This window comes from Xiphias gladius, chromosome 22, assembly GCF_016859285.1.
Source record: "Xiphias gladius isolate SHS-SW01 ecotype Sanya breed wild chromosome 22, ASM1685928v1, whole genome shotgun sequence".
NCBI classification, from domain to species: Eukaryota; Metazoa; Chordata; class Actinopteri; order Istiophoriformes; family Xiphiidae; genus Xiphias; species Xiphias gladius.
Window position 1 is genome coordinate 3288928 of NC_053421.1, and position 18895 is coordinate 3307822.

The window sequence follows — 18895 nt, forward strand, 5'->3', positions numbered from 1 at the left end:
CTAAAATACTTTTTACATTTACTGTTATCATTTAAGTTCTGTGGCAGGAGGGTAATGGCAGCATATACTCTTAACCCTACCTATTAGGAATTTATTCAGTTTACTTGAGTTATATAGAGATTGTGTTTGACCTAAAAGGAAAGGTTCGCATTTTTTCGAGTCTATCTTAAAATCTGGCATACCTCAGATTCCCATATGTACATTGAAATTATAACCGGTTGCTGTAATCATTGCTCCTGTCAACACTGGCCATGAAGAAAGTTTTAGGAAAAACGATTCCTATGGTATAGATGGGGGACAAAATCCACTTTCCTTGTTCTGTGTAACAAGACCAGGTCGAAACCTAGTATATAGCTGGTATAGTATATAGACCGCCCTTAATCTGTTTGCTTACATACATTAAAAACAGCTGAATTCTCAATACAGCTGTTCTCATGTACATGTTTTTCTGTTTGAATGACTACATGTTAACCAGCAGTCCCTTCCATGCCATTTCCAAGCTGCTGCTCTGCTGCTACAATCCTGATTTTATGACCACGACGGCGTCTGACAGAATCACCATACGCATAAGTTAAAGACAACAGCTGTGCGGATATATTTACTTGTGAAATGATCACTAAGAGAAAGTTAGAAGCTCATTCACATCTGTATTAGCTGTCGTGTAGTCAATCTAATGAAAGGCATAGAGAGGTGTTCCTGCGGAGGGAAAGACAGACCTCGTACTCATTTGGCAATACTGGAAACTTCTCTTCTACAGAAAGCAGCTAAGGTTTTTTCCAAAAAGTCGCTAGATTTGTCACTAGGTGCTTTTTGTTTTTTATTTTTTTTATTTTATTGTTTTTTTAAAGTCACTAAAGGGGTGTGAAATGTTGGGAAACCTAGCGACAGAGGCGCTAAATTGGCAACACTGTCTGCGAAAGCCGCCATAACGACGCAATAGAAACTGTTTGCAACAATTCCTTTGAAAACGTCAGCATGTAGTCAGTCAGGCCCCCAGTGCTGGGGTCCAGCCAAAAATGTAGTCAAAGCTAAAGCTGTCTTACTTTAAAACCATGAGAGGATCTCTTTACAGCCAGTTTGAATGGGAGGAATAATTACATTGACCAAAACCTTTTTCAATGTATAGGCATGAGAGTATTGTTTTAAGATATGTGAATATTCCATTTTACAGTAATGCTGCATCCTTTTGACAGGGAGTCATATATCAGAGGTTCTGCAGGAGAACGAGGCTCTGAGACAGCGTCTGGAGCTGCTGGAGCTGCAAAGGGAAGAGGAGAAGGAGGCATTAAAGGCTGATGCTGCACAAGCCAAGGAGGAGCTGTGCAGGTATGTGTATCTGTTTGCAGCCATTTTCTGCAGAGCATGAGTGTGAGTCAACAGGATATAATGCGATCTTTCAGGCTGAAGGAGCACTCTGCAGAGCAGCTGTCTTCTATGAAGGCAGAACACCTCAGGGTATTAGACCAGCTGTGTGCCACTCATGCCCTGGAACACTCATCCTCAAAGGTCGCTGAACAGGCCAATAAGCTCAACACCCAGGAGGTACAGGTTCACTAACCAACCAGTCTCATGTCATCAGGAAGTCCTGGAAATGTTTCTGTTGCTTTAAACTTAACACTTACCTACAGATAATGGTGAAACATTTGCAAGACCAATTAAAGGAGCTGCAAGGAGCTAAAGATGCCCTGGCAATATCCAGGACTCGAGAGAACACTCTGCAGACGCAGGTGAGCAGGGGTGAAGGGTTGGTGATGCTTCAGTCAAGATGCTTCCCTTTTTCTTTTTTTTTTTAATGCAAAAAGAATTAAAAATGTTATTTTTGCGCAGTGTATGCGTAACAACTTGTGTAACAAGCACCGATGCCATAGGAATGTGTTTCCTCCGGGTTTTTTGTTTGTGATCAAATATTTATCATTGACTTTATGACAAGCAAATAAAAACTGCTGTCCACAGCATATTTTAGCAGCTGTAACACCAGCTATTAGCATTCTAATATTCTTATTCTTTTCTTGAGGATCTAAAATCGAAAGATCATTCAGAATCAATATTTTGAAACAATTTGGTATTTTGGTTTCTAACATGTAACTCAAACCTGCGATGGGACTCAATACATTTGCAAAAATGGGTGCCTGAGTCATTATTCAGGAAAGATTCAAGTGGCACTGAATGACAAAATGGCCCAAAACATGTCTTATCGTATTTGGTATGTCCCAGTATCTTTTGAATGCAACAGAGAGCTGAAATCCTTCTCTGCTCCTCGCTAGCTCTGCTTCATTAGCATTCGTAACTAATTTGGTTTTCATCAGTTAGTCTGAAATGACATATGTTCTTGGGGTTTATCTGTCTTTCAAAGTAAATGGTTATCTGTTACAGTACTAGTTTATCCTGCTTCATTTTAACCAAGGTATTTTTTTTTCCTGTCATTATAACATCAAGTCACTGTTTCCACCTTGTGTATAGCTCACCAGACTGCTGAAGGAGCTGAAGGAAGCTAAAGAAGCTCAGAGCCCAGAGGTGAAATTCCTATGTAGCCTGGAGAGGAAGATCCTCAACATGGAGCTCAGACACCAACACAGAGAGAAAGAGCTGAAGCAGGTGAAAATGATGGGAAAATGGTACTGTTTACAGGAAGCTTAAGATGAAGTTTTAATGGCTCCTCGCCTTACAAACCCCGTGATTGCTTGCTGCTCTATGAAAAGTCATTTTGAGGTGCACTTTGGGCCATTTTGGAACTGTTGTTCTCTTGAGTCACAAAGGCCTTTTCCACTACTGGAACTTAAGGACCTGGAAAACGAAACTTCCCATAACCTGCCTCGTCTTCCACTACGTTTTACAGACAAGAACTTCAGTTGTGGGACAGACAACAGTTGAAAAAGTGCCGCTACCATAGATTTTCTTTTACATTTACATGTAATGACTCTTACACGTCAGTATGGTTAAATTAACAGATGAGCCCCACCTGCAGCAGGAGGTGGACAGAATGGAGTGAAGATAAAGACAACATGAGACCGGCTCCAGAGCAGCTCTCACCGCGCTGACCGGGTTTTCCAAAGTTGGGTGTGTCCCTCAGAATAGTTCAGCTGCCCTGAGGAACGCATCGGCAGCTGCCGATCCTGCTCCTCTGCTCCATACCGTCGAAAAATTATCTCCTGAATAACAAGATGAGGAACTGATGGTGTAGAAAAACCACTGAGAGAAAATTTCTGAGCTTTCCTTCGTTTTTTTTTTCTTTTTTTCCATCAAAAGAAAATGAGATCTAGCGATGCGGCATCTGGTCATGCTGCCCTGATACTAGCTGGAAAAAAATAGCTCACTACTGGAAATGTCACATGATTTTGAAAATTCCAAGGCTACCCAAACCTTACTGGGAAATGTAATTGGACCTTTAACCTACTCCCCACACTGTGCACACAGTTTACAGTTTACACAGTGTGTTTCGCTGCAGATCACTGCAGCAAAACACCTGTAACCTTCATGACATAACATAAGTTGATGGTTGTCGAGTTCCGGTAGTGGAAAAGGCCAAACTGTTTTGATTTATGTCATTGGCAACATAAATGACAGATGCAGTTTACAGTATACAGAGATTTTTAATATCAGCTGTACAATGTATCGTGAGTTGGCTAATGATTTTCTCCCCTACTACTCAACACATATTAAGACACAGGAGTTTACTGAACAGACATCCTGGCTAACCTCAGTAAGTGTCCATCCCTATACCTGCAGGTGATGGATGGGTCATGGCAGACGCTGGAGGTGAATCAGCAGTCAGAGGTGGAGCACTGGAAGCATCTGGCTCAGGACAAGAGCAGAGAGCTGGAGGCTTTCCGTCTGGAGCTCGACTCCATCCTGGACATCCTGAGACATCTCCAAAGACAGGGAGTGGTGTTCCCCCCCTCCTGACCCCGTCAATTAATGCACACACAAAATCTGACTTGTAGTTTGTCATTGAAAGTTAATGCTGATACTTGTGTACCGAAGCCAAAGACGGACAACGAAAGCAATAATCAATATCTCAGCAGTAGATTTAGTTCAGGTGAAGGGACTCCCATTGACAGCGAGTGTAATATAGGTCATTATCCCAAATGTCAGAGATGGACATCAGTAGCTGACTAACTATTCGCAATATTTCATGTTTACATTAAAAACAGAAATAAAGCTACAAGCTACAGAAACATTTAAAGTTATGAAGACACAGAATGTCTTCATACACATTCTGTACCTGTTTCTAACTTTTGTGCGCATTTTTTGTAACAAAGTTCTATTTTTTATTTAAATTATTTTAACCTATTTAAGCTGTAGTGAAAATAAATGTCTTTTCAAGTCTTGTCTAACGATGATGAATTGTATTCAGTTAATTCTTTCATACACTCTACACTACCGCCCCAGTCCCGACAGTGTGAACTGTTTAAGTAATCTAACACAATACATGGAAAGTAGCAAATCACAAGCCTGAGAGAACAGGAACATTTTCAGTTGACTTTTGAATGTGGACACAGGCAGTCTGTAGAAACTAAAAGCAGCGTTACTGGAGCTCGGCTTGTAGATGCAGGATAAATCCTAGTGTCTGATTGGCTATTATTGCTCTCAAGTTACATGTGATTTATCTTGTGATCGCTGCTCTTAATAGTTCCTTCTATATTTGACAGATCTGCTTGATACATTGTCTTATTTTGGTGAAGATGGAGGTATAAATCTTTATAAATCTGCTGCAGAGGGTCATAACTACAGCATTTAGCATATTTTAACAAGGCTAATACAGAAACTCGTTACATGGAAAAATGATAAATTATTTTATCAACTTAAAGACAGTATCTTTGCTACACATTCTCAGATTTTTGGTGCTTAGTTACATTTGATAAATGACATGCAGTACTTTTGCCCTTTAACACATCAGGGGTTAAACCCTAACCTAAACTTCACCATCTGGTTCCATCTCCGCAACATGTTGCCGACTATACACTGATGAACCAAAACATTATGACCACTCACAGATGAAGTGAATAACGCGTATTGTTTGATAACAACGGCACATGTCAAGGTCTAGGATACAATACAGTGACGATCCACTGGAAGCAAACAAATCTCACAAGACTGCCTCCACTGTTTCTCACTCATCGCTGTGGACGTGGACGTTCCCAAGCTAGCGAGCACCGTGCTCATTGACAAACATTGTGTAAATAAGCTAGCTGCACTTTCTCCAACAATTTCAGTGACGTTGTACCAAGCAGCACTTCATTTTGGTTTTTACCTGAAATGCCAGAGGGCAGGGACTCCAGGATTACAAGGATCTTAGAAAGTCCAACAAAGATCTTCTCCACAGTCATGTATCCACAAAAGGTAAACCCTTAACCTACTAAGCCAACCGCTGCACCGTTTCTTTGTTGTGAGTTTTTCAGCTAAGCACTGGTTCTCCACAAGGAAAATTTCACCCTCATTTGCATTAAGTTAAACAACAGTATATCACGCAGGGGTGGTCATAATGTTTTGACTCATCTGTGTATAGGTCATATCACTCATGGACGCCACATCCTATCTTTGGCTGCTTCAGTCACAAAGCACTAAAAGGGGCAGAGGAAGTGAAGCAGTTCAACTTTCTACATCTCAACCCAGTTGTAATGGAAGAGGGCTGAGCAGGGCAACCTGGACGTACCTCAAACAGCGTCTTACGTTTTCTGCATGAAATGTCAGGGAAAACACTAACATGTTTTACAGATAATGCGTGGGACTTGCTGTTTTTTGTATGTTGCAGTTTTCTATAGCTAGATTATTGATTCTCGAACCAAGGATCAGGAATGGCTGCCCGTCTACAGCTTTTCAGTCCAACCAGACACCAAAACAGCTGATTTCACACCATTCAAGACAAAGAATGTCCACAAATAAGATGGAAAGTGTTTCTGGTGAGCACAGACTCCCTGGTTAGGCCAGTCAGTGTATTTTGTGACCATTGGTTTGATTTTAACTAAATGTGGAGGGATGATGTGTTTACACTTCCAGACATTAAAATATTCACTGACTGGTGTCCTTAGATATCACCTAAGTTAGCCCATTTGATGAGTAGCTGCCCTCAGCTCTCCAGGCCTATGTGAAATCACTGTGGCCATTCGGTTTCGGCAGCGGCAGGTTGTCTTCTCCTACAGTTGAGCTCTGCTCAGAGTTCACACAGTTTGGGATGTTGAAGCGGGCCAGCGGGATCGCTTCTTTCCCCGTCCTGTCAGGTGTCACTGCTAGCTCCTGCAGGAGTGCGCTGCCCCCCACCTCCAGGCTGCTGCTGGGCCTCCTGTGGCAGCCTCCTGACGCTCCTCCACCCCCACCGCCGGCTGAGGTCCGCAGGGCTCTGGAGCTCACCTGACCCTCCCTGGAAACATAACACCGGAAGGGAGAGCAGGAGGAGTCCGGACCACTAGGCTGGGCGGGAGGGGGCCCGTTGTTAAAGCTGGTGTCCATGTAGCCAGTCAGATGCAGCCGCTTCTCACATGGCTGTTCACTGCTGCACACATAGAGAGGAAAAGAGAGAGAGAGGATACAGTGTACGTTCATTTGTGAATTCATGGTGGCACAGAGGACCGAAAAACAGTCAGTGTACATGAAGGATCATTAGTCTCCGAAAACCACCATCTATAACTGATCTTCTATAGCCCATGGCTGCTCACACTCAATATTTTGTAATTTTAATTGCTGTCCTAGCAAACAAAGGGGTTGTTGCTCTGTCATTAAAGGACAGGTACACATCTTTTATTGTCCATATTCTATTCAATTCAATTCAATTTTATTTACATAGCGCCAAATCATAACAGAGGTTATCTCAGGGTACTTTTTCATATAGACCAGGTCTAGACTGTAGGAGCGACGAAGAGAACATAGCAAAGTACAGGTACCACATAAAGATGTGTAACAATAATGAGACTAATAATAAAACTAATAATTATATTAATAGGGTGAATTATAATACTAATAAAAGTAAATATAATAATAGTTGATAATCATAATAATTGAAGCAGTGGGTGTTGAGCAGGATCATGGGGCCAGTAGGTGGTTTGCAGTCACAGATCCAGACTCTGCACTACCAGGGGCAGAAATACCTGCAGAAAGAGACAGGAGGAGAGAGGAGAGAGACGAGAAAGCACAAAACTACGGGAGAGAGAAGAAGTCAGGTTAGTAACAAGCCCTGATGCCATATGAATGTGTACAGATGGAGAGGAAGAGGAGGAGAGAGGAGCTTGGTGCAACATGGGAAGTCACCTGGCAGTCTAGGCCTATAGCAGCATGACTAGGGGTGGTTCAAGCCAAGCCTGAGCCAGCTTTAACTGTATGCTTTATCAAAAAGGAAGGTTTTAAGCCTACTCTTAAACAAGGAGAGGGTGTCTGCCTCCTGGACCCAAACTGGAAGATGGTTCCACAGTAGAGGAGCCTGATAACTGAAGGCTCTACCTCCCATTCTACTTTTGGAGACTTTAGGAACCACAAGCAAGCCTGTGTTCTGGGAGCGCAGTGTTCTACTGGGGTAATAGGGTATTTAGGATATGATGGCGCCTGACCATTAAGGGCTTTGTAGGTGAGGAAGAGGATTTTAAATTCTATTCTGGATTTTACAGGGAGCCAATGCAGAGAAGCTAACACAGGAGAAATGTGATCTCTTTTCCTAGTTCATGTCAGTACTCGCGCTGCTCCATTCTGGATCAGCTGGAGAGTATTTAAAGATTTGTTGGGACAGCCTGATAATAAGGAGTTGCAATAATCCAGCCTAGAAATAACAAAAGATTGGACTAGTTTTTCTGCATCTTTTTGAGAAAGGATGTGCCTGATTTTTGCAATGTTATATAGGTGAAAAAAGGCAGTCTTGAAGTTTGTTTTATGTGGGAGTTAAAGGACATATCCTGATCAAAGAGAACTCAGATTCCTAACATGTCAACATTGAAACACCTTTAATGATGTTTCAAATGCCTCTGACACATTATTGTCAATCATTTCTGCAGATGTTACAAATCTTGATAGAGCAGTACTTATGTCAGTACTCAAGCGAATGAAGGTTCTCTTCTCATTGTCACGAATCATCAACTCTTTGTTATCTTAATCTTTTAACTGCCTTTAGTATCAACCAACGAAAGACTTGTATGTTTATATATAAAGTGTTACTCCAGCGCTCACTTGTACCCAAGAACCCCCCACCCCCCCCAAGGCTAAATCAGTCATTCATAACTAACTGGACAGTCTGAGCATCTTCATGAACATCTTCAGCTTGCTTTATGTTCCAGTAATGGCGTTAAATTTTCATTTAGATAGCCCGTGTTTTACATAGTCATTTTGTTGTATGAATTGGGTACCAATAAAATACTTAAATGTAGGTACAGAGGAAGAAAACAAGGCTAAGATTTTTTTTTTTTTTTTTAAGGAATACCAACTGAGCAATTTAGATGAAATTGTTTTTTACATTTCTATATATTTTTTTATCTTTTTGAAAATACTGGGAATCTCTGGGCAGTTTTGGGGAAAATGGTTAAGAGTAAAGAGGACAGAACTGCAACACATTGTATTACAGCCCAACAACTGTGGGTTGTCACTGTGTAATGTAAAATACACTTTGTAGTTTCACTCATGAACGAACCACATTGTGGTATGTAGGAGAAAATACAATGTAAAAGAGGGGAGCTCAAATACACCCACACTACAGGTGTTTATTATCATGTCTTCTACTTCACTGTAGTATCCGGAATAAGGACAAGTCAAGAAATGGGTCTAAGCTTTTGAAAATTTGCTACTAGCAGGCATGTCCATCCAGCACTGCAGCGGCTTATAATAGGTACGCTGGAGTAGAAAACAAACGTACCTTTCTCAAATAGCTGTGGAAGGTCGCTATTGTCATCAGAGAAGGAAAAACTACAACATAATAAAGTCATGTAATAATATAACATATAGATGCAGGTGGATCAAACCTGACTAATCTTTCATATTTAAAGAAGAATTGTAATTATTATTTTAATTCTTTTAATTACGCTGTAAGAATAAGGCATGTGGACTGTAATATCAAGTGTTGACTGTTGTCCCCTTATTATTCTTTAATTATACAAAATTATTTTCCTATAATTTAGTTTTGTTACTCAGTACTGTACCCTGTAGGTACCCAGTAATTAAAAAACTGGTCGTTCTCCTTTTATTTAAGTGAGGCTACAAAACAAGCCCCAATACAGCAGATAAGACCAAATAAAAAAGTAAGACAGATAATAAAACACTGATAAAATAAAGTCATACCAACATGGCACGGCTTAAAAGACAAATACTGCTGGACCTTTTAAGAGACAGCTTGGGTATTTGACTCAAAAACAGCTTATTGTCAATGACAGTAGTGCCAAGGTACTAGGAACAATACAGATGTTCTCATCCTAGGATGAGGATCATCTCCAGTACATGTAGAAGAGATAACTCAGCTCATAAACACAGCACCATCAGGGATGTGCCTGATTGGTCCAAAATTCATTAAGCAGCAGGATAACAAGCCCAAACATACAGCTAGAGTCTTAAAGAACCATCTCCAGAGACAAGAAGAATGAGGATTCCTGCAACACACATTTTTTCCACTAGACATTACTTTTCATCCACGTACAGAGCTGAAGTGAAACCAGAACATCCAGGTTCTGTTTCAGATGTAAGAAAACCTTATCCAAAATCCCACTGACATTTGTAACCACAATTATAACTATAAATCCATAAATCCAGCCAAGGAGGCTGGACAGAGAAGGGACAAAGGAGAGGGACTAGTTCAGACTTGTCTGTAACAGCAGGACAGGAGGAGAGGCTGTGCAAGTTTTTTTTTTTTTTTTAGACACAAGAAAAAAAAAAAAAAAAAAAATAACATTGTAGGTTGTAGAGTTTATGGATGGTGGAAAAAACCAGTTACAAATGGCGCTTCTCCATGGGAGTTGTAGTTTTTTTTTTCTGTGCTCACAAAGTAATCATTGTTTAACTTTGTTAAGATCATGAATGTTTCTGTTTGTTATAGCAATTTCTGTATTGGAGCCAATTTGTCTTGGAATATGGAAACAAACCCCAAGAACACATTTCAGTTTTTCAGACTAATGAAAGAAATGAAGATTGAGTTAAAGAGGCTAGTGGCAGAAAGACTAGAAAATACAATAATTCCAGTTAACGTCACATATATGAGTCTCATGCGAAAAATAAAATATATTAACAGGACTAAGAGTACAGCCATGCTAGTGGTTCTGTAAGTCACCTACGTCAGCATGCTAACATGCTTACACATGCTTACACATGCTTATAATACCATGCTAACATGCTTAAGTATAACAGGTATAATGTTTAGCAAGGATACCCTCATAGTTTTAGCCTGTTAGCATGCAAATATTGCTAATCAGCACTAAAGACAAAGTACAACTGATGCTGATGGGGATGTCATTAGTGTTGCATGTATTTGGTCATAAACCAAAGTAAGTGAAATTTTGACCTGATGATGGCACAAGAGGAAAAGTTAGTATTACAATTCATCCAGAGGGGGACACAGATGTCTGCAGCAAATTTCATGGCAAGCCAACCAACAGTTGTTACGATATTTCAGTTCAAACAAAAACCATCGGACTGACCAACCAAAACTGCAAACCCTGGAATGGAAAAAAAGAGTTACAACTGTTTTCATTGTCCTTTAAGTATATAGTTTGCATTCAGAAACAACAGATCCACAGAGGATGCCATCTCCACTGCCCTCTGCTCAGTCCTCACACACCTTGAAAATAACAACACCTACATCGGAATGCTGATTGTTGATTTCAGCTCAGCATTCAATACAGTGTCCCCCATGGAACTGGCTGGCAAATTTGGCACTCTGGGCTTGATATAAAACTCTGCAATGGATCTTGGACTTCCGCAGAAACAGAACCCAGTCAGTCCGGATTGGCAATCACACCTCCTCCACTCTAGTGCTCAACACGGGAGCCCCCCAGGGTTGTGTGCTCAGCCCCCTGCTGTTCACACTGTACACCAATGACTGCATTACCAGACATGGGGGCAACTCTATGATGAAGTTTGCGGGTGACACGATCATCGTCGGCCAGACTTCAAAAAATAAGAATTCATATCGGGAGGATATCAACTATCTTGCAGAGATAAAACAAAACCAAGGAGCTGATTGTTGATTTTAGAAAAAAGGAGGCAAAGCCACACACCCCTACATCAGTGGAGCTGAGGTGGAGCAGGTGAAAGGCATCAGGTGGAAATCAACATCACAGAGAATCTGTGATGGTCATTACACATCTCCACCCTGGTAAAGAAAGCTAGGAAACAACTGTACTTCTTAAGGAAACTTCTTAAGGAAACTTCTGACGGCTAAATTACCATGCCAAGTCCTTGTTAACTTGTACAGAGGAGCAATTGAAAGCATCCTCACTGGAACGGGATGTGTACGGCACCAGGACTGGAAGGCTCTGCAGCAGGTGATTAAAACCAAGCAGAACATCATCAGTACGCATCTACTAAGCATCAGTGATATCAGTGAGGTGCCTGCGCAGACCCCAAAGGACAGTAAAAGACAATACCCCATTGAATCTTGAATTTTGATATAGTAGGAGCCTACAAAGAAAATCATAGAGGAAGCTATCAATTGGGTCTAGACCATAGATTGCAGACTATTCAAAGATATACACATATCATACATACTGTATTGTATAAAGTCTATGGTTTGGACCCACAAAAAAGTAAGAGATATGTCTGCAGATGTAACTTATCAAAGTCCTGTATGCAGAGTCACTGTTGGCTCTGTGAAAAGTGTCCTTTTCAAGTGGCTTCATCTTTTCTCATATGTACTGTCACCATCCAGCATGCAGAGTAAAAACCTCCATCTGCCTCAGCTGCCAACATAACATTACATACTGCTATTTTCTCCATTTACCGAAACAAAAAGCAGCTACAGCAGCACAGTGTTTGGACTGACAGTATGAGCTCAGTCAGATGACATGGGACGCTTTCTTTTTACACTGATATTGCCAGTGGATTTGGATATGAAAATCTTGTTGAATACGGTTTTCAATCAAAACAGATAGTTCGCCACTCTTAGAACTGATCCTTTCTCACTACAGTTAGATATCAGGGAAATGAAAACAATCCCCATTTCAAGGGTAAGCACTGGTAAAGTCTTTCAACATAAACGACCATATAGGTCACTTGTCCCTTCCCTCTGATATGACCCATATGAGTGTTTCCTGAATTAAACCCCCTACAGCTGCAGGAGATTTCCCACAGATAAACTGCTAAAAATCATTCTTGAAAAATAAATATCTAGACCTTCATGATGTGACAATGCTATGGTAAAGGTTTGGTTAAGCTTAGGGAAAAAAATAACCTGGTTACGTTTAGGGAAAGATGGCACAAATGCTAGATGTCGCTTAACAATTAAACATAATTATGGGTTATAATAAGCTGTATAAGGCAATAATAAGCTGCTTGCACAAATGGCCTATGGGATCCTTTTTTATGGGAGGACAGTCATGGTAAAACTCAAGATTTGTTTTCTAAGCATACTGTTCTATGCCTGTGCATGTACACAGCAAATAAATTTCCTAGTGAAATACCTATACAGTGGGTAAAAAAAACACACACAAAGGAGGGTGAACTTATTGTTGTAGCTTTTTATTTATTTTTTATTTTTTAATCTTGGTGGCGATGTATTTTATCACATAACTACTTCTTTTCTCTCCTGTAGTTTTGTGCTTTCTCATCTCTCTCCTTTCTCTTCCTGTGGCTTTCTGCAGGTATTTTTGCCCCTGGTGCTAGTGAGTCTGGATCTGGGACTGCAAACCACCTACTGCCCCCATAATCTTGCTCAACATGCACTGCTTCAATTATTATTATATTTAGTTTTATTAGTATTATAATTCACCCTATTATTATAATTACTAGTTTTATTGTTAGTCTCGTTATTGTTACACATATTTATGTTGTACCTATAATGTGTTATGTGTACTAGTTCCCGACCTGGGGTTCTGGAACCTCCTAGGTGCCCAAAGATAAATCTGTGGGGTCACAAGATGGTAAAAAGCACGTACTTCTGTTGTACAAAATAATTTTTTTTCAGATTTTTCTTTAATTTTCGCATTTTCCTTGTGAAATACTGGATCCTTCTATCCCTTCTGACCTCTAAAAATCCTTGAAATGAAACAATATGAGGGACTGAGTCAAAGTGAACTCCAGCGTGTGTTTTCATGGTAGTGAAGGAACATGTAACTCAATGCAACAATGTGGCTCAGCTGTGTGGTTTTAATAGTTTTTGGACAACAAGGGAGCTCTATAGCACAGAGGAAGAAGATATATCAGGCTGTGGATACACACATAGTACTTGTTATTAAGAGACATTCATTGTTGGTTTGGGTATTTTCATATGATTTGTTGTCAATAAGAAAAATATAGAATATCACTATGCTTATCCTTCAAGAGGTCACAAGCCAAAAGGGTTAAGAAGCACCCATATCCCTTTCCCAGTTCAACCATTTTTTCAGTTAATAAGCACATTTGTGAATATATGAGTCAAGTTGAATTTTGGCTGTTCTCATATTTTACTGCAAATGTCAAAATTAAAACCAAACCGAAATGCCACATGTATGTTTTGTGTAAACATACATACAAATATCATATACAGGCACAAGTGAGAAGATTTTCAGTCTGTTGGTTTTTAGATGCATTTAGAATTTAGGCTGTGTTTCATTACAGGGAATTTCTCCTTACAAGACTGCAGCTTAAAACAGAATATTTAATGAGTTAACCAGACGCATTCCAAAGGCTCCTCCAAATATATTCTAAATACCCCATGTGTTTCTTCTGAGGCTTACAGTATCCCGAAATCCATTGCACATCCCTCATTTGTTTATGCCGCATTCAGTCAATCATTCTCAACTCATAAAATCTGAGAACTAATGATGATGCTAGTCTGCATGAGACTTCTTTGAATTTATTATTTGGCAGTTTCTGCCTAAGCTCTCATGTGTTTGTGAAAACATTCTTTTAGTTTGAATTGTCATCATTTTAAACCTCACTGTATTAAGGTGTTTTGGTAATTCCTTTCATGTAATGGTGTTGCCAATGAAACAGGACGCATTGAGCTGAGCTGAACGGCAGTGACTCACTTAGGATGTGGAGCTCCAGTCTTGATCAGAAGTGTGAGCAAGAAAAACATGCAGATGACAAAGACAGCCAGGCCGACCCAAAAGCCGATCACTATAGAGTCTACAAAATGAAAAAGATACAGGATACAAAAATGATGATAGCGATTATAAATCCACTGATTAGTCTAGAAAAAATCATTAAAAATACTAATTTCTTGTAATCATGACACTGTGGTTTGAGAGAGATGATATACAAATATGAAATGAAATTGTGTGTAATATCGCACAGCAGTATTACAGTCATATATTGATAGCTAATAACACAACTACACACACGCACCAGGCATGTTCCCACGGGACTATAGAAAGTGAAATACAACATAGTGTATATACACTCACTATTTAGTCACACAGACAAACTGTAAGAACATGTATAATGTGTGTGAATATTAGAGTGATACCTCAGCATTTGTGGACTGAAAATGTCCAGTTTGGCTCCAGGATGGCACTAAAGATCGAGTGATAAAACCAGCATTCCAAAGGCTTTGTTGGGAAACTCAGAAAATGTCATGGCAGTCAACATTTTCTATTATGCGTTGTCTTGTGCATGTAGAAATTTCTGGTAAGATGGTTGTATTAGAGGAAAGGCCACAGAGTCACTGAAACAAGTGAAATAAGTTGTTGACAATACAGATTTATCATTAGGGGACCATTGACAATGATACACAGCAAATGTAATGGCAATTCGGCCATTAGATGGCTAGTCAACAAAGGTGACATTCTGATCTGGCTGTAGAGCTCCTCTTAAGGTCATGGAGTGTCCAAAATGGAAGGGAGTCCTCCCTAAATGTCATGGGAATCTGTGCAGCAGGCCTATCCCTTAAATAAAATGGTGTCAGCCGATGTCATTTAAAGGTAAAAGGGCTACATCTGCTCTGAAGGGCCACTTTGACTTAGGGATGGTGCTAGAGAGAAAGACAAGGGGTCATCACAATCATAAATAGAAATCCCGGAGACAATGAATTTGCAAAACAAATACCAGGGCAGCAAGCAGTTGATGCGACTTTTTTTTTCTAAGTGCTTTACGAAGGCAACTGGACATGATTGAGGTTCTTGAAAACGTTTCAGCTGTCATCCGAAAGGCTTCTTCAGTTCTAACTGACTGGTGGGTAGTCCAAGGCATTTAAACTCTTGTGGGGTCATTAACACCTTGAGAGTCATTGGCGATCTCAAGACACTGCAAGTGACTGATAAGGGGCGTTGTAGCCCAATAACACACTGAGGCAGAAGCTTGTCCACCCTGAGGAAAAAACACCCAGACATAAGCAGAGCAATGCAGTGTATGCAGTTTAATGCAGTGAAAAATGCACAGACATGTACATTGCGGAAACGAAAAAAAACGCTTCACAAGCGCATGGCACAACACAAGAGAACCAACTTCTCAGGTAAGGACTCAGCAGTCCACCTATATCTGCAGGACAAGGGACACTCATTTGAGGACAGCAATGTGCACACTTAGCCAGACAAAGCCGACGGTTTGAAAGAGGAGTGAAAGAAGCTATCTACGTCCAACTGGAATGACAATCACTAAACAGAGATGGTGGTCTACAACACCACTTGTCAGCCACTTATATTGTCATGAGGTCCCTCCCCAGGCTGCTTAACACCCCTTCACACAAAGACTCATGTATTGGTGGAGGAGGTTTTCAGATACTTTAATCTAAATCGTTAAAGTAAAAGTTGCACTACCGAAATATAAAATTAATCAGTGACTATTATGATAATCAAATAATCATGTTGGTCGTTTTGTTAAGCACTAACACCAAACATATGCTGTCTCTAACTACTCGGATGTGAGGATTTGCTGCGTTTCATTGTCAAGCGTGATAGTATCTTTGGATTTAGGACTGTTTGTCAGACAAAACGAGACATCTGCAGAGGTCTTTGTGATCTCTGGGAAATTATAAAAGGCATTTTCAGTATTTTCAGGCATTTTATAGACCAAAAAATGTATAAAAAGATTCATCATTAATAAAAATCATCGCTAGTTGCAACCCTACCAAAAATACTGCATAAATAGAAGTACTGCACTGAAAATGTCATTTAAGTAAAAAGTAAGATTATTATCAGCAAAATGCACTGAATATCAATAGTAAAAGTACTCACAATGTTGAAAAATGACCCCTGTGATTGTTATACTACTGTTATAATCTGTTACATTATTGGATTGTTATTACTGATGCATTAATCAGTGAGTAGCATTTTACTGTTGTAATTACTGGATGTGAGCTACTTGTAACTATTTGGTACACTGTTGGGTAGTTTAGTTTACAACAGTGCTTTATATTTTGTAAACCCATCATACATTTTGTATGTAAATCTTAATCTCGAATGCAGCCAGTGACTAAAGATGTCTCCTAAATGTAGTGAAATAAAAAGGACATTTGTCTCTGAAATGCAGCAGAAGAATAAAGTAGCATGAAACGGAAACACTCAAGTAAAGTAAAAGTACCTCACATTTTTATACTTAGGATGAGTAGGTACCTGAGTAAATGGTCTTTCCACCACTAACTGGACCTTGAGGTAAGATTGTTTCGTCAGCTATTATATTGTCGTTTGACCAAAACCAAATCAATATGTCAAACTAGTTTTTCCAAGGTAAATCATGAACGTCCACACGCAATATTATATTGAAGACCTATATTATAACATCAGCACTGCGTAAAGCACTCCGCACAAATAGGCCTGCTTCAGTGTGCCAGGAGCTGGTTCTCTCTTTTGTAACCTGAGGCAGGGAAGTGGCGGGGGAAACGTCCAGAGATGAGGCTGCAGTGAGCCTATCGGATGGCACAGATCATTCTGACTGCCTTCACTTCGCTTTTACGCCGAGGCAGGCTACTACATACGCGGCTACTCACAGCGGTGCGCCTTGAGTCCCTCAAAAGACACCGGCTCCTCTTCGTCATAGTATTCGTATCTCCATTCGTAGTTCGATGCCGGAGACGCGCCGGTGCCGTTCGGACCCTCCGAGCCTGACATCTCCGTGAGAGGCAGAGCAGGCAGGCAGAGCGCTGAAGCGGGCTGAGCGACAGAGTGCCGTCTCCGAGGCTCTGGGGACTCCTCGAAGCCTCTGACTCACACCGCGCGCGGCAGCTCAGTGCGCCATGGCACACATTCGCTTGGAGCCTCGAAGTGTGGTGGCACACTAAACTACACACCCACTCTACACTGCAAGCTGCTGCTCCCAGCCTTTGATTACCATGGTTCCACCCACTTCAGGTTAATAGAAGGTGGAAGCTGCACACACTTGGGTGTACATTGAGAATGTGTGTTGGTGTTAGTGTTTTTTCTAGATACTACCTTAGAGACTATTCTACAATACTTAAGTTTTATAGAATAGTCTAAGCTTGTGGTGATTTTTGTCTAATTTGGCCAATTTTCAATGTGTATAATTTTCTTTCCCCTCCGTCCACTGTCCCTCCTCAGATTTATTTTGGGGAGGTGATGGAAATCTTTGCTGTTTAGCTGGCAGTTTCTTTACATTTTCTCTCAGGGTCTGTGTCTGGGTATCACTTTAAAAAGGCCGATGCTTTCATTTTACCTTCATTATGTTGAAGATAAAAGGAAAAAGTTTCAGTAAGAGTTGAGTCATACAATACGGCTTTTTTTTGTGGTTCCTAAACTCTCCAAAAGTAGAATGGGAGGCAGAGCCTTCAGTTATCAGGCTCCTCTCCTGTGGAACCAGCTCCCAGTTTGGGCTGGCTAGGGTGAGTCCTGAACCATCCCTTAGTTATGCTGCTATAGTCCAAAGCTGCAGGGAGAACTCCCCTGATGCACTGAGCACTTCTCTTCACTCCTCCCCCCATGCATTAATATCACACTACTGCAAGTCATTAACTTTTTGTCCTCTCTTCCCCATAGTTTGAGCTCTTACTCTCTGTCCTCTCTCTACCTGTATCTTCATTCTGCAGGTATCCCTCACTCCAGAGCTCCAGGATCCTGATCTGCCACCACTACTCAACACTATTAATAACATTATTACACCTATAAATATCACTGTTATTATTACCATTATAACAGCCAGTCTTACAGTGCATACAGTATATACAACTGTTCCTGGTCTATCTCTCTCTCTCTTTTCTCCCCCTCTCCCCCATTTCTCTCCTCTCAGCTCCATCGGTTGAGGCAGACGGCCACCCACCCTGAGTCTGGTTCTGTTGAAGGTTCTTTCCTGTTAAATGAAGACTGTCCCCAAGTGTTTGCTCATGGTGGACCTGTTGGGTTTCTCTCTATAATATTGTAAGGTCTTCATCTGACTCTGTAAAGTGCCTTGAGATAATGTGTGTTATGATTTGGTGCTGCATAAATAAAAATGGAATTTAAAACACACGGTTGCGTGTATGGACCCCCCCCCCCCCCCCGCCCCACTGAAAAATATGTTCCTGGTGAAGAACATTTAAAAAAAGTAAGTTAACATAACTTAATCCTCAAAGAAATTTGAAGTAACTCATCCCCCCTAATTAGTATTAATTCAAAAATGAATGACTGAAATGATAACTACATCATTTTGGGTGTACTTAATTTTCTGGAACATTTTGAGTTGTAGTGATTTATTCCAATTAACTACATTGACTCGTTTCCTCTACACTCAGTTTATAGTGTATTTAAAAAATGTAAACCCCGCTTACCATGACTAAATGTTAAATATCTTGTTTTCTCTGTTTAATTGCAGCTCATAAACCATAAAATTCTGTTTCTCCAAATTCATATTGAATTAGTTTTGAAGAAAGCCT

The 18895-nt window shown here is 40.4% G+C and overlaps 2 protein-coding genes across 5 annotated transcripts in view; one reads left to right on the top strand and one right to left on the bottom strand.

Moving 5' to 3' along the window:
- cep162 (centrosomal protein 162) overlaps positions 1–4318 on the top strand; it is a 41756-nt gene extending 37438 nt beyond the window's left edge. For all 3 annotated transcript variants that reach the window (XM_040118031.1, XM_040118033.1, XM_040118030.1), the window contains exons 26-30: positions 1194–1326; positions 1401–1542; positions 1629–1727; positions 2461–2595; positions 3727–4318. In XM_040118031.1, the coding sequence (XP_039973965.1) occupies positions 1194–1326; positions 1401–1542; positions 1629–1727; positions 2461–2595; positions 3727–3903 (686 nt within the window). In that variant the 3' untranslated portion in view covers positions 3904–4318. The remainder of the gene's footprint in view (positions 1–1193; positions 1327–1400; positions 1543–1628; positions 1728–2460; positions 2596–3726) is intronic.
- Positions 4319–4639: 321 nt separating this feature from the next.
- mrap2a (melanocortin 2 receptor accessory protein 2a) lies at positions 4640–17307 on the bottom strand. Of its 2 annotated transcripts, none has more exons than XM_040118035.1 (3): positions 17021–17307; positions 14124–14223; positions 4640–6487 (listed from the first exon to the last, which is right to left on the bottom strand). In XM_040118035.1, exons 1-3 carry the CDS (start codon positions 17139–17141, stop codon positions 6082–6084), a joined length of 627 nt encoding a protein of 208 aa, XP_039973969.1. In that variant the 5' UTR covers positions 17142–17307; the 3' UTR covers positions 4640–6081. The 2 variants fall into 2 exon arrangements, with proteins under 2 accessions (XP_039973969.1, XP_039973968.1); XM_040118034.1 differs by having other exon boundaries at positions 4640–6490.
- Between the last annotated feature and the right edge of the window lie 1588 nt (positions 17308–18895).